The sequence below is a fragment of the Stenella coeruleoalba genome (assembly GCF_951394435.1).
Source record: "Stenella coeruleoalba genome assembly, chromosome: 6".
Taxonomy (NCBI): Eukaryota; Metazoa; Chordata; class Mammalia; order Artiodactyla; family Delphinidae; genus Stenella; species Stenella coeruleoalba.
Window position 1 is genome coordinate 98085227 of NC_137151.1, and position 16077 is coordinate 98101303.

The following is a 16077-nucleotide window of genomic DNA, read 5'->3' on the forward strand; positions in this document are numbered from 1 at the left end:
AGGTTGAAAGTGGAAGTCTGTGTGGGTGGGAAGATCCATGTTCCTGATCTGTGTTCTCTTAAAGGTGGGGCTCCTTCCATTCTCCCTCATCCGTCTCCCATTCACAAACACACCCACCTACTAAAACAGAGTCCTGGAAGGTCCTCTCCAAGTTTTTCCTCATTAAAAAAAAAAAGTTTAATTCCACGTCCCTGGTCTCCACAGTCTTTTGCCATCTACCTCACTTCCCCAGCCAGGTCTCCATCCTGTGGCTGTCATGTCCCCTTCCCAGGGAGGTGCTGCCTCCTTCACTCTTTGCCTTGAGCTCCTGGGTCACCCCTTCTCCGTCCAACCCGCCCTTGCCTTTTTTTCACTAGAACTACAGGGACCCGGTGGACATCCACCCTCCCTGCCAGCATCCTGAGGAAACAGGCTGAGGCTTACCTCCTGGGCTCAACAGAAAAGGAAAGTGACCCATGCAGGGCAAAGAGGCTTCTGAGAAAGAAAGCTCTTAATCAAACACAGATATCAAGAATATTAGCAAGGGGACTAGAGAAAATTGCTATCAAAGTAAATTGCTTTTTGTACAAATGTTCCCTTCACTGGGGTTTTCCCCAGTGTGTCATTCTTTCTTTAAGGCTTCGTGAACAGATGCTCTTTTGAAAATGTTGATTAACTTATCCTTTTTTTGATCCCTTCCCACTCACCCAAACTCCTGGGAGCAGTGATTATGCAAAAAGCCAAGTCGAGCCTCTAAAGTGTTCTTCACCTGAAGTAGGCTTTGATCCTCCAGGGGCAGAAATCTCAGCCACATCTGGGCCATCAATTTCATAGAACCTTAAAAATGGACCTATTCTTGGGAGGTCATCTCATCCAGTCCTCTGCTCACAGAGCCAAGAGGCTGTGGTCTCCTGGGACAAAATGTTCTCATAGTCATTACCATCCTCTTACCCGTTTTCCACTGAGATCAATGCCACATCTACTCCTTTCCAGCCCATGATCAATAGTGTCTTAAGAGTTCTTCCCTGAGGGTGTGAGATGGAGCAAGGTGGCGTTCTAGCCTCCAAGAATTTGTCACATCCTTGGCAAAGACTGAATCCCTAAAAGCAAGAACAGGATTAGGCCCAAAAGTCACTGGCAGGAGCCCCGCAGTTTTCGTCCTGGGCTAATCCACATATTCTTATCCAATGTTCTGCATCTTTTAACCGTGAAGCTGTTGACATATGAGCATCCCATAAAAATGATTAATTGTTGGAAATGTGATGGTTTTCTTCTGTGTGTTTTTTTTTTTTTGTCATAAGGTTAAAAAAAAAAAACAACTCCAGGTTGATTTCCACAAGCCAGATTGGATCCCTATGACAGACACCACCTGCCTCTTGATTCATTTTTACATCTTCATTCCAAGGACACAGCCTGCGTTGTAGAGTCCTGGAGAATAACACAGGGGCTGGGCATTGAGGTGGGAAAGCTGTCATGGCCTGCAGGTACCAGTTGTTGTGCTGTAAACATGCCAGGAACAGGCTGGATTTTTGGAGGATTGGTGCCACGTGGCAACCATCTTTTCAAGTAGGGTCTTAGCAAGTGGTTTTCCGCATCCCTTACTGGCGACCAAAAGGATGAGAATGTGCTTTAGCACTTTGGCCAGGAATGAAGAAGACTTCGAACATGATGAAAACCACTGTCTGCAGGGCAAGACTGAATGTCAGGTATGGCAGTGATGGATTGGTCCTCAGTTCAGGCCATAGTCAAGTAGATCTTCCCCGAGGTGTTGTGCAGACGAGGGAGAAGTTCAGGCTGGTCTGAAGTTCTTGTATTCCTCTTGTTTGATACTCTAGCTGTTTGGAATTTGAGGTTTGTGTTAAGCCTTGATTTTTTTAATATAAATTTATAGTGCTGACATTGAGGTAGTTCACCTGACTTGGGGTTGAAACTCCTGAAGGGCCACATACATTCACTGGAGCCATTTTGACCTGACAGCAGACACAGGTATAATTAACTTGTGAGACAGGAAGAAATGATAAGACCCTTTTCTTCACCACATATTTGATTTTCTTTTTTAGTGTTTTACCATTTTAGGCAGGTAGTTTCCATTGGCTCTGATTTCTGTAAGGTGGACAACATGGTGAGTAGAGACCTGAATTATCCTCCCCATTCCCCAAAAGATTATCATAAAAAAAGAAAAAGATAGACAGTGATAATACTGGAGAAAATTCAGAGTAAATTAACTTAGCTCTGTTCAAGCCTGGGCGAGTCAGATTGGATGCCCATGTTTGATCTATTCTACACCGTGAAGAAAGCCAATGGGAAAAATAGACTGGGGAGAAAAGAGAAGGGATATTAGCACAGACGTGGAGGTGGACAGGCGTTACAAGATTCTTTCCAGTTCTAGTTCTACATTAAAGCATGTAATGACGAAATGTGATTTCCTTAAGTTACTTTACATTTATTTGAAATCCAGAGGAGAAAGACTCATACTTTGTGCCCGCTTAGATGCACGCATATGAGGAGGGGCAGTTTGCTTCTCAGATGAACGTCGCAGTCATGGCAACTGATGACGGACATGAGAGGCCACTGAAGGTCCCTTAGATAAAACTCAGACCTACGTCGGTTGTAAACAACAGTCACTATAAAGACACACGGGAGCATATACTTGGCGCTAGAGGCCTTTCTTACTGTTTCTGTTCTTCTGGTTATCGTTGGAAGTAAAGACAAATCATTTGAAGGGGAAAGAATCCAGTAATGTACATGATAACTGACCTGGAAGCAGAAAGTGACTCTAGCTGCCTGCAGTGCTGGGGAGTCATCTCAGCAAGGTAACATCTCTGCCTTTTAGCCACGGCGATAGAACTTGTTATAACTTGATTTGTTTTGTTTTCTCTTCTCTTATAGTGGACATCCCGGAAATACATGGGAGGGAGGGCTATGAGGATGAAATTGATGGTGAGTACTGCTGTAATTTAGAAGATAATCATGACAGTCAAGTTTGGCTATAAAAACAAAAATAATGTCCGGGGTATTGGAGGGCCAGAATTTAGAACTATCGGCCAGGAATATAAGTGAAAATGAATCCAGAGAGGAGTGAAGAAACTATCAATTGCTCTCTCAAGGTCAAATTTAGCGATTTAGAAAGTTTATTGAGTTCCCTCTGCCCAATCGGAAACAGGTCTCCTACTTTGGGCAACTTTCGACACTGATGAGCTTCAAATCTGAATAAGCCCTTTAGAAGTGAAAGCCGGGCTTCTCTACACATGTCTCTGCTTGAACCCACTGACCTCCTTCCAAAAAGGGCCGAGTGAATGAGCGTCACTGTGAATATTCTCTCAGGCCTGCTGTGGTTTCCAATTCCATGGCTTTCAGGAACCCTTCTCACACTGTCCATGACTCCGAGTTGGGGCTTGTTGCAGGATTTAGGTTTCTTGTCCACACTGCCCGTCTCATGTTATCATATTTATTCCAAGCTCGATTTTCCTACTTCAAATACACGTACTTCATAAGGCTGAAGCAAGAGTCCTGACTGGAAGGGCACTGAGCAAACACGCAGATGTGATACCTTCCCTCGACTCAGAGCAACGTAGGTCTCTCTGGGAGTCTCTGAGTGCCAGAGTTGATCCCCAAGAGAGATCACCAAGGTTCCCCTCAAAGAACAGCTTTAGACCAAGATTGATGCCTTTAAGAAGGGCAGTTTATAGAGCAGCTGTTTTAAACCTGACCTTAATCAAACACTTCAAGTGTAGCTATAGAAACAGAGTGACTAACCCAAACAGCACCTTGTTAACTGATTGCAGACTCTCCCTGCAAAGCCCGGTCCAACGTTCCTATTATGGGCAAAACTGCACAACTGGCCTTCACAGAGAGGCTGCAATAGATCAAGCAGCAGAAGCCCTAAGATGGGGTGGAAAGAGTGAAGGATGTGGATGGAGAAAGCCTGATTTATACTCCTAGTTTAACTGCTCGTTAACTCTGGGAACTCGTGGTACCTACTCACTTCATCTCTTAAAACCTCTGTTTCCTCATCTATTTTTTAAAATTATAATATCACCCTGCCTTCTTCATGGGATTATTAGGAAATCCCACAAAATTCTCCATGAATATGGTCATGCCTTGGCCACACTATAGAAATATAAGTATATTAGTTTGCTGGGGTGGCCATAACAAAGTACCACAAACTGGGTGACTTCAACAACAGAAATCTATGTCTCCAAATTTCCCTTTTTTACCAGTCATACTGGATTAGGGCCCACGCTAAGGATCTCATTTTAACTTGATTCCTTCCATAAAACCCCTGTCTCCAAATAAGGTCACATTCTGAAGTAAGGGGTTAGAATTCCACATCTGATTCTGGGGTGGGGGTAGGTACATAGCAGTAAGGTTAAGATTTAGGTTGAGAGGTCTGGTGGCTCAAAAAAATCTGCTGCTTGGATGGCCAGGAATGCTAGCTTGGGAAACTCACTGTGTGAAAATAGCCCCAGCCTGTTCTTTGATTTAAACTGAAGCAGTTGGAAGTCGGGACGAGGAGGCAGAGAAAGAAGGGTGCCCAGAACACAGGGCCGCCCCAGGCGCTCCAAGGCTCCCTGAAGCTTCTGTGAAAATCTGAGCTTACCTAATGTGAATCAGATTCTTTAAGTATCTAATCCTTAGACCATACTTACTATGTGCTGGTCACCGAGCACTTTGCAAATATTAATTCATTTAAACCTCCTAACAAGCCAGTGAGGTTATTAGTAACGCTATTTCACAGACGAGAGAACTGAGGCAAAGAGAAGTTAAATAACTTGCCCAAGGTTACAGAGCTAGGATGAGGCAGGCCTGGGCTTTGAAGCCAAGCCATGTCGCTCCAAGAGTCTACAGCTTAGTCCTGGGCTCTGAAGAACCTCTGAGCCAGGCTGGGGGAGCCTCAGTTATTTCACCCTGAAAGAAGCAGTGCATGCAGTCTCTCGTGTCCTTTATGTCCTAGATGAGTACGAGGTGGACTGGAGCAACTCTTCTTCCCCTACCTCCGGGTCTGGGGCTCCTCTGGCTGACAAAGAAAAGAGCTGGCTGTACACCCTGGATCCCATCCTCATTACCATCATCGCCATGAGTTCACTGGGCGTCCTCCTGGGGGCCACGTGTGCAGGGCTGCTGCTCTACTGCACGTGTTCCTATTCAGGCCTGAGCTCCCGCAGCTGCACCACGCTGGAGAACTACAACTTTGAGCTCTACGATGGCCTCAAGCACAAGGTCAAGATGAACCACCAGAAATGCTGCTCAGAGGCCTGACGGATTTGCACCCAAATCGCATCTGACGTCTCATTCCAGCAAGAGGGGCTAGTGAAGATGACAATTTTTTTTCCTTTGGAAACTGAATGCCATAATCTTGATCCAACCGATCCAGAATACTGAAGGTGTGGACAGAACAGACAGGCAAGTCGAGGGAGGAGGGGAGATGCAGCCTTTCAGGGGGTTGTGACCCACCTAGGACCACGTGGCTGAATCATTGCTGGGATAAAGACAGGAGCTCATCTCTTTGGGGGTCACAGTTCTATTTTGTTTGTGAGTTTGTTATTATTATATTTCTTTGGTCTATGAGCAACTCAAGAGGCAGAAGAGAATGACTTTTCCGGTATAGAGCAGAGCAGGGATCAATAGTCTCTGCTTTCTCTTTCTAATCAACACTTGGAAAGCAAAGGGTCTTTTCAGACTTTCCATCTCTAGAAAAACAAATTCCAAAACAAAGCCGTTCAGTTTAGCCCATCCTCTGATCGTCTTATGACTTCCGGGATTTGCTGTGGTATAGCTTCTGCCAGCCAACTTGACAAGCTGCCGTTTCCAGTCCTAGCATTTCAGTAGGATGTTGTTGCCTTTAACTTTTTTTATCCAGGGGAAAATTGCCATTTGAGGGTCAGCATGAACAGCTCTTTCTTACATGAGATTTAAAACAAACCAGAAGGGAAACTTCACACGTCAAAATCCATAGACGCGCCTCCGTGTTAGAAGCGGACAAGCCTTAACGTGCTTTGTGAATAGGAGCCATTCATTCAATCTAGACCCAGAATTTGTGGCTGTGAGGCTACTTTGTGGGGCCTCTGGGGGTGGTTTTGCTTTTCCTTTTCCTTCCTCCTTGTTCTTCTAAACATACACACATGCACACATACACACATGCACCATACGCACACACACACAAGCACGCACACATATACACACATGCACTCGTGTGTCAGGTCTCTAAGCCCCAGGAAACAGCATTATCTGATATTCTCTGAGATGGGGCTGGGGAAATATAGGCTACTAGTATGTTTCTCCATCAGTGAGATGTAACTGGCGACCACTGGCCGGAAAGGAGAACAGTGGAAAGAGCAAAACAAGTCCATCCTCTGGGATTATGCAAAGGCTGAGAGGACCGTAAGAGACGTTGTGATAAATGCGTCTCTCCGACAGGCTGGTAAACACTGACTTCTCCTTGGGATGACAGCCACCACCTCAACCTTTCAGAAGCATCAGAACTAGGATGTCCGTGAGCTGGTTGTGACCAGAAGTCTGCAAGCACTACGGACCAAAATGCTAAGTCTGCTTCAACCCCAGAGAGACCTATGTTCTTGCACACACACACACACACATACACACACACACACACACACACACATTTATGTATTTTTTTATTAAGTGCCTTGAAAGAAAATGGAGAAAACGTATTTTCCTTCTACGTAGAAATCAGTGAATACCATACAAGCTAAGGCATTCCTCTGTTCCTCCTCCCTGACCCAGCGGCTCCACGCCCAGTTTCCCCCGCATAGCTGATCCTCCTGATGGAGTAAGCCCTGCCACCCGAGTGCTAGTCATAGCCCTAGATGACTCTCAACTGCTCTAGAAGGGGAGGCATCCGGAATTGCATGAAACCGTGTGAAGGATAAGATTGTCCATGTCAGGATCCAAATCTTGACTTTGTAGTAACGCCTAAGGATTGCCTGCGTGCTGGAAATACATTTGAAACCCAGACAGTGTGCCCAGCCTATTGCTTATCAGTGGTTAAACTGTCGGACCATTTTTGCTGCTATGGTCACCCACAATTTCATTTGTCTCATACCCGGGTGAAAGGGGAAGGTTCACCTGGCTGGTTCCTTTACATGATAACTTATGGAAATGCTAGTTCAGGTGGTAATGTCACAGTGTTCTGTATGCAGAGAGGGAGAGTTCATGCCGACAGCTATTTATTCATATGTGTGTGTGTCTTTGCCAGCCCTTGAGTTCTCTGTATCTACTGTGTATGTGAATGGTCACGTGGGACTCAGTGATGTTGTTGTGACATTGACCTAGGGCCCGAGAGTCACCGCTGATCTCGGCACTCATTGGCACAGTGGTAGTTAGAGGTGAAAAGTAAAGCTGTCAAGCCCAAGGACTTAGCTTCAGGGCCCCCCTGAGCTGGGCGTGCGGCAGAAGCAAGTTCTTAATTAGCCCACCTTCCTCTTCGGCTTTCCGTGTAACTCAGTGTTCAGGAAGCTAGCAAGCCCAGGGGGTTCCGGAGTTAGCCTGCAGAAGAAGAGAGTTCAAAAGCTAACACGGGGTGGGGTGAGGGGTACTTCCCTTGTGGTCCAGTGGTTAAGACTCGGCACTTCCACAGCAGGGGGCGCGGATTCAACCCCTGGTCGGGGAACTCAGATCCCACATGCGGCGTGGAGCAGTCACACACACACACACACACACACACACACACACACACACAAAGCCGACGCCGGAGGTCCTGGCCCTCTCATGTCCCTTGGGCCATTGTACAACTCCCCAAAGACCAGCCCCGCCTCTGGCCTGCAGTTCACCTGTAAGTTATGTACAACTCGACCTGCATTCGTCTAAAGTCCTGTCTCCATACTCACCATTGGCTGGTTTGAGGCCCCGCGTGGGCTCTAAATGCTGAACAAAAGCAGGGCATCCAGGGCTACGTGTAGATACCTCACCAGCACTGGAGGCTGGTCTGCTGGAAGACAGAAGGACAGTGGGGCCTGATTATAACCTGACCAGGGGACACCCCGGTGCATTTGTTGTCTCTATCTGCAAGTAGGCTAGCTGACCCCTCTCCTTGAGTCCTTCCCTTTGGGAAACCTACTCACAGTACTGATCTCCTTTTTTGCCTTGTACTGAATGACACATTACCTCCACGCTCTTCCGGACTAGGCAGTCAGCAGGGCCACAGGGCTGCTTCCTCTCTTAGGTGGAAGTGGGGAGTTGACAGGGATGAGAGTCCGAGGAATGAGCATGAATGGCAAGAAAACAAGGGAAAAAGTTAAACTGTCACACAGAAGGTTAACTTTTCCAAGGTCTGCAGTTAAAGGTATTTGACCGTTCGCTGGCTGAGCCAGACCAAGGGAACTTGAGAGCTTCTACTGTGATTCGTCAATGTAAGAAATAAACAACCATGTCAAACTGTGTTTATATGATTTGTATAAAGCCTTTTTAAGATTACTATTTAAATAAACATTATACCAGAGATATTTTTCTGCGTGTTTCTTTATTGGAGACAAAGAGACTTGGGTTCTGGGTGACCAAATCATCCCAGTTTGCCTGAGACGTTCCTGGGTTTTAGCACTGAAAGTCCCGTGTCCCGGGAAACCCCTCAGTCCCAGCCATATCAGGATGGTTGGTCATTCTCTTGGGACAATGTTTCTCAGCACTTTTATGTGAAGTTAGTAGGTAGATTGGCTAGCTGGCTTTTTTTTTTTTTTTTTTTTTTTTTTGCGGTACGCGGGCCTCTCACCGCCGTGACCTCTCCCGTTGCGGAGCACAGGCTCCGGACGCGCAGGCTCAGCGGCCATGGCTCACGGGCCCAGCCGCTCTGCGGCATGTGGGATCTTCCCAGACCGGGGCACGAAACTGTGTCCCCTGCATCGGCAGGCGGACTCTCAACCACTGCGCCACCAGCGAAGCCCTAGTGGCTTTTTATAAGGTGAAAATATGATATAGATGGGTAACGGACTACCTGGCCAGGTGGGCTACTTTAGCTCAAAGCCTTGCCTGGTAGGTTTCCGAGACTGTGATCCCTACAAACATTCCTCCTCCGTAGACATCGCCAGTCCCTTGCAATTTTTGACTCTGCTGCTGCCTTCCTGCTCAAACGTTTGCTTGTCAATATCTCTGGTAATTTCAAGGTCTATAACATTGCTTCTCAAAGTGTGGTCCCTGGACTTGCAGCATCAACCTCACTTGGGAACTTGTCAGAGGTGTACATTCTCGGACTCCACATCTACTGAATCAAAGACTCTGGGAGGAGGACCTAGACATTTACATTTTAACAAGCCCTCCAAGGGGGTTCTTATGCACCTTCAAGTTTAAGAACCTCTGGTCTAGGAGAAAGGAGAAGTAGCCTGGCTTCACAAAATGATTAGGGACCTTCTCACCTATGGGTTGTTGAATGCAAAACAAACTAGACTTTGGCCAGAGAAAACTAAAGGAGGTCAAGTACACTCTTAGGTCGTACAAGTTTCCAGAGGATGAGGAAGGAAAAGCCTTACTATGAACTTCCCACTACCCCACACACGGGAGACTCAAAGCTGTGAACCAGAGCCGAATTCGCCCCCATCCGGAAGTTCTGTTCACATTTGGTTCAATCGTGTATTCAAAAAATGTTTTTGAGCACTTCCCGATTTTGTAAACTCTTGGAGCTTATACTCCAGTGAAGTGGACGGAAAGCAGACAGCCAAGCACAAAAGGTAAGGATTGCTTATGGTAAATTCAATGAAGGCAATAAACACGTAGCTCTGACAAAGAATTACTAGATATTAAAGGTATAATATTTGTGTCACTTGAGTTCATATTTGCAAAACATGGCTATTTATTACTGATGTTACAGGATTTGGGTTAATAAATTAAATACAACTTACCCGTTTTATAGTCGACAACACTTATCATAATGAAACCTAATGAATCTGATATAATATCAATACAATATATCTCTTGGATATATTTTTTTTTTTTTTAAAAAAGAATTACCAGGGTCACTCCCTGTAAACGATTGATCAAGGAAGACCTCCCTGAGTAGGTGATGTTTAAGCTAAAACCTGCAAAGATAAGGAAGTCAGCTAAGCAAAGTAGCTGGGACAACTTTTCCCAATTGAAGGGACAGCATATAGAGATCCCGCTTTGGGAAAGAGTTTGCGGTGTCCCTATGACCACAAAGGAGAGCAATGAAAGAGGAAGCATGATCAACGGCGGGGGGTGGGGGAAGGGTGTCGAGATCGGAGAGGCAGGTAAGATTCTCTAAGGCAGTGAGGACGTGCTACCTTGCATCACTCGTTGGCCTTCCTTAATTTACAGAAAAGGCAGCCCTCAAGTGCACCCCGTCCCCATTCCTCACTGGCCAGTAAGGTCACCCCATTCATATGGGGCTTCCCTCTCAGCCCCTCTTGTGATCTTTATGCTATCACGTGTCTCCTGAGTTGCCTGCTTCTATCGTTTTACTGACCCTCACGACAATTACAGAGGTGAAAATGAAAGCAAATTCCTACTTTCCTTTAGTTGAGTTTGTGGATATTTTTAAAGCCCTCATAATCTAAGATCTCCTGGTCTCTAGCCATCTAAGGTTTACATACGATCTTTCTTTTCCCTCCCTTATCTGCATCCTTCTGGAAATGTTTATAGAATCCTCAGGGAAGGCAGTGAAATGAAGCTGGAACAGGCCCATCCTTGAGGGAAACAGGACCCATCTGGATGCCGACGCGCTTTTGCCCCTGCAGCGTTAGTGGTGGTGATGGAGGTGGGGAGTGGGGCGTGAAGAAGACATGAAAAGATGAGTCCATTCCAGTCCTCACAGGCTTCAGCATCCAGTCGCAGGCTGAGCTAAACAAAACTCCTAAGGAAATGTTTCTGCAGTTTATCCAGAGAATGATGCCTGTGTCCCCTCTCTTCCCAGCCAGAAAACCCCATAGGACAATTTTGTGTGCGGGGAGCGCTGTTTCGGTCACAGCCGGCTTCCAAGTGCAGCCAGAGAAAGAGACCCTTGGCCGCAGGTGAGCGGTCCCGCATCCCTCCTCCTGCACACTGGTGCCAGGTGAGCAGGGCCCCTCTCTCCACAGAGGTACCGCCCGAGTTGGCCTCGCCCACGTGCACACAGAGGTGCCCGGAAAAGTCCTGCACCAGCAGAGAGGTAAAGCCCAGGCCCCTTGCCAAACCAGCAGGCCCAGGCCGCTGTGGTCAGGCGTGGCCCCTCCTCTACCCTAATTCAAACAAACCTCCCCTGGAAACCCGGGCAGTTCTGTTTGCAAAGGGCTGGCTGCAGCCTCCGCGGCTGCCCAGGCCTCTCAGAACCGTCAAGAGCCAGGTTGCCGTAGTTTGGAGCACAGCTCTGCTAATAAATTTCCATCCCCAAGCCCTTGACTGCCTCCACTGGGAGCTGAAGCCCAGCCTTGCCGAGCGCCCCCCGGCAGCCCTGCTGCATTGCCAAGCCTTGACTCCAGGGCCCTGGCAGGCGGCCTTTCTGGATTTGCCTTTTTTCTTCACCTTTCTCCTTCCTCCACTCCCTCATCTCACCTCTACTTGAGCATTCACATTTCTATTTCCAGTCAACTGATTTTAGAACCTATGGGAGTTCAGAGAAACCTTTAGAGGGTTTTGCAATCCACCGGTGCTCCTCGCCCCTTGAACTTGGACATGCTGAGGAGGTGGGAGAACACTGGTCCCAGAGCTTGGCACCCAGGGTTCTCAGTTCTGCCTCTAGCTCTGTGACCTTGGGAAAGTCATGCACATCTGGCGTTTTCCAGGTGTGATGACCTATATATACTATCAAAAGTAAAATGGATGGCTAGTGGGAAGCTGCTGCAGAGCACAGGGAGATCAGCTCGGTGCTTTGTGACCACCTAGAGGGGTGGGATAGGGAGGGTGGGAGGGAGACGCAAGAGGGAGGGGATATGGGGATATATGTATATGTATAGCTGATTCACTTTGTTATACAGCAGCAACTAACACACCATTGTAAAGCAATTATACTCCAATAAAGATGTTAAAAAAATAAACAATAATAATAAAAAAAAAAGTGAACATTTGAGTTAAATGAATTTTGAGCCCCAAACTCTACCATCCTAGCCGATGGAGTAGTTCTTTTCGGTCGTCTGAATCTGTGCTGTACAAAGTAGTGAGGATAAAGCTTTGCAGATGCCTCCCCTGTGCAGAGAGGCTGGGAGGGCATCTTCGGGCTTGATCCTACTGTGGAGCTGGCTCAAGTCCAATCCCTCGCAGCAGAATTGCTCTTTGTCCCATAGCCCTTCACTAATAGCTCTTTACATAGAAACTGACATGCTGACTTGTCTATCTCCCACTAACTCTTATGGGAAGGATACATGCATGCATTCATTCATATAATCAACGTGTTTTATATTAAATGCCCCCTATGTGCCTTGCTAGGTGCCAGGAGACAATGATATGCATAACAGATGTGGTCCTTGCCTTCAGGGAGCTTACAATCTAGAGAGAGAGACATAGGTAAAGCCCATAAGCACACAAATCTGTCATGACAATCACGGCGGGAGCTATAAATTGAAGTTTAGAGAGCTGTGAGTGTGTGAGAGGCTCCGAGAAGCTGCCCCTGAGCATCGTGACTGATGGGAACTGAAATCCCAGGGTGAGTCAGAGGAGTAAAGAAGAGCAGAGGCTGGGCTTCCCTGGTGGCGCAGTGGTTGAGAGTCCGCCTGCCGATGCAGGGGACACGGGTTCGTGCCCCGGTCCGCGAAGATCCTACATGCCGCAGAGCGGCTGGGCCCGTGAGCCATGGCCGCTGAGCCTGTGCGTCCGGAGCCTGTGCTCCGCAACGGGAGAGGCCACAACAGTGAGAGGTCCGTGTACCGCAAAAAAAAAAAAAAAAAAAAAAAAAAGGGCAGAGGGAAGAGCGTGTCGAGCAGAAGGGCCAGCAGGTGCAAAGATTCAGAGGCAGAGGGAAATCTGGCGGCAGCAAAAATGAGGGACAAGGGGAAGCATCTCACTCACCTTTGCATCAGGACCCCCAACTCATACCTGACTCTTACTGTGCAAGCTCAAAAAATGTTTGTTGAATGCATGAATGAGTGAATGACTTGTATAAACTCCCCTTTCTGACAGACGTCAAGCTGCCTATTTTGTACAGACTAAAAGATAAATGCATCAGTTTTTCCTTATTGCTATTGTGCTTCACCATAGTGGAAGTAAGTTTCCTAGAGTCTGAACGACAGATTATGCCCACAAGTTCCATGTGGAGATGGGTACTACTTGTTTCAATGTGATAAGTTAGGTTAAATATATACAGATTAAAATACTGTTGGAAGGTTGGAGAATCGCCAGATATAACAAATAAAAATATTCCATGAGCCACTGTGGAAAACGGTACGGCAGGTCCTCAAAATGTTAAACACAGAATTACCATGTGATCCAGCAATTCCACATCCAGGAACATAGACTCAAAAGAATTGAAAGCAGGCAATCAAATAGATACTTGCTCACCCACATTCATAGCAGCATTATTCACAGTAGCCAAAAGGTAGAAACAATCCAAATGTCTATCAGCAGATGCATGGAAAGACAAAAAGTGGTACGTACATACAATGGAATATTATGCAGCCTTAAAAAGGAATAACATTCGGATACATGTTACAACATAGATGAGCTTTGAAAATATTATGCCAAACACAAAAGGAACACTAATATGAGATACCAAGAGTAGGCAAATTCAAAGAGAAAGTAAATTAGAGGTTATCAAGGGCTGGGGCAGGGGGGTGTTATTATTTAATGGGTACAGAATTTGGCACATTGAATAAGATCTTGAAGTGGAGGGTGGTGGTGACGGTTGCACAGCATGTGCACGAACTTAACTCTACTGAATCGTACTTAGGGTTGAAATAGTCAATTTTATATTATATAAATTTGCCACAATTTTTTAAAAGCACTTTTCCTTCAAAGAAAAAAACCCATGTAATACTTGGGACATGCGTAAACTGAAAATGTATTTATTGTTTATCCAAAATTTGAATGTAGTTGGGCATCCTGTATTTTCTCTGGCAACCCTAATTGAGAAGCTTCCTGTTCACCATGGGCTTCCTAGAACATTTCCAGGATTCAGGAACCATCCTTTCAAAAGCAAAAATCAGTGCTTGTGGTCTGATAAGAATGAGAGTACAAGCCAGGTGCAGAAAATCAGGGGGCTGCCTGCCCTAATCATAGACTCAGCCCTAGACACAGGCCATGAAGCGACTCCCTCAGCCCTCGCTCACTCCATCAGTGAAGAAGTGAAGATTAGAAATCTTGGTTGGGTTTCCCATCTGTTGTTTAATCACCGTGATCCACAAATGCAGTAAAAGCTGGTTATAAAGCCCTCTTACGATTGACCACGTGGCTAGAATTACAGTTGCAGATGGCGACGCTCACATGATAGCCTTGTCCCCCACCATCAATGCATCTTCACACCAGAGTTGGTAAGAACCCATGGGGTGCCCAGATGCCTAATTGTACAATCATTTGCACCCATGCCTTCTCAATGAAAGAAACAGCTCATCGTGCAGCAAGAAACAACAGGTGTAAAAGGCAAAGGCCACTTTGGAACCATTTGGACCAAAGAACATGGCTCAGCGTAACAAGAGCACCCACAGACTTGGCACGCCTGCGCTCATCTCCCTGCGAGACGGGCCTGAAATCAGACCACAGCGCGGAGTCTACGGCTGCTGTTCCAGGTGGTCCCACCCACTCCTGCTCTCAACTGAGACTAAAGGCAGCTGGGGAGGGCACGGCATGAAAGAGATGGGTCGTGTCCAAGTCATTTTTACTAGGTGCTGACGAGTCACCGCGAACGTCTGGAAATGGCGTCGCACGGCAGAAGCACACAGGTCACGACGCACTGCTGAATGATTACTAGAGGAGAAATTCATTACAGGCTGCTCTCAGCTCCCGTCACATAAGGAAGTGTTACATTAACAAGATGGAAGGTCCCTGCAGTCCCCTCCCCAACACAGCCCCCCACCGCCACCGCCTGCCACCCCACTATTTCAGTTTGTGTTGCATGGAGGGAGGGGAGCCCAAAGGCAGGGGGGAGTTAATTCAGCTACACTCATCAAAAAGGGGGTCACGGTGGCAGCCGAAGCCAACGGAAGCAGATTCGAGCTGCATGCCCCAAGAGGTTCTTTCCTTACCGCCTGCACCAGCTATGACCACTGCAGTCTGGCAACGATCTATGACATTAAAACAGAATGTCTTTTTTTTTTTTTTTTTTTTAGCTGTTCATGTCACTTGCTTTCCATCCTGGATGTGTGTGTTTCCCCGTCCATGTACCTGGCCTTGTCTCTGTTGGCCCCGAGGTTGCCTGGTATTTCTAACCTTTCCTGGTGAATGATTATCAGAGGAGAAATTCCTTAGAGGCTGCTCTCAGCTAGACACAGGCAGATGTAAACACAGACAGATGTAGGACGTGGTGGGCGCCAGCCTAGAACCCGCACTGGAGACTGCGGAAGACTGGGATGAAAAGACATGCTGGCTTTGGAGCCTCTCTGGATCAACACGATCTGGGGCGATGGGCACAAGAAGTCTCCCTTTTGTGGCAGCCAAGAGGACATTATAGATGGAGTGGCCTTCGAGTCCTTAGTAGTCAGTGTCACAGGCCGTCATTGTCTCGTTCCTCTTTCTAATCTCTTCTCCAATGACCACTTCCCACGTTAAAGAATCACAGGGCACAAACGGAAGGTCAGCAGAGAGTCAAAAGCATGCAGACAGTGGGGTCAGTAGTTCTTCTTTAATGAGATTTCTGCTCCTTCAAAATGCCATTCACATGCAGAGGGGCCAGCCAGCTGAACCTGCTTTTTTTTTTTTTTTTTGCGGTACGCGGGCCTCTCATTGTTGTGGCCTCTCCCGTTGCGGAGCACAGGCTCCGGACGCGCAGGCTCAGCGGCCATGGCTCACGGGCCCAGCCGCTCCGCGGCCTGTGGGATCTTCCCGCACCGGAGCATGAACCCATGTCCCCTGCATCGGCAGGCGGACTCTCAACCACTGCGCCACCAGAGAAGCCCCGAATCTGCTTTTAAAGTCAAATGCAGAGCCAGGCCCGGAACAAACAGTCTCCACCGGTGCCCTCCCCAGGAGGCCAGAAAACTCAGCACCTTGGCCTCGCCCCCGTGCCAAGCCCCT

The 16077-nt window shown here is 47.2% G+C and overlaps 1 protein-coding gene and 1 pseudogene across 2 annotated transcripts in view; both read left to right on the forward strand.

Annotated features, from left to right (window-relative positions):
- The window catches only part of NRP2 (neuropilin 2), a 115451-nt gene extending 106997 nt beyond the window's left edge, over positions 1-8454 (forward strand). The window contains exons 16-17 of the mRNA XM_079924499.1: positions 2869-2919; positions 4934-8454. Coding sequence (XP_079780625.1) covers positions 2869-2919; positions 4934-5238 — 356 coding nt within the window. The 3' untranslated portion in view covers positions 5239-8454. The remainder of the gene's footprint in view (positions 1-2868; positions 2920-4933) is intronic.
- A 1690-nt stretch (positions 8455-10144) lies between these two features.
- Positions 10145-16077, forward strand: part of LOC307187828 (mitochondrial import inner membrane translocase subunit TIM14-like) — a 35256-nt pseudogene continuing 29323 nt past the window's right edge. The window contains exons 1-3 of the transcript in view: positions 10145-10193; positions 10680-10699; positions 10856-10993. The product of the transcript in view is annotated as a mitochondrial import inner membrane translocase subunit TIM14-like (transcript). The remainder of the gene's footprint in view (positions 10194-10679; positions 10700-10855; positions 10994-16077) is intronic.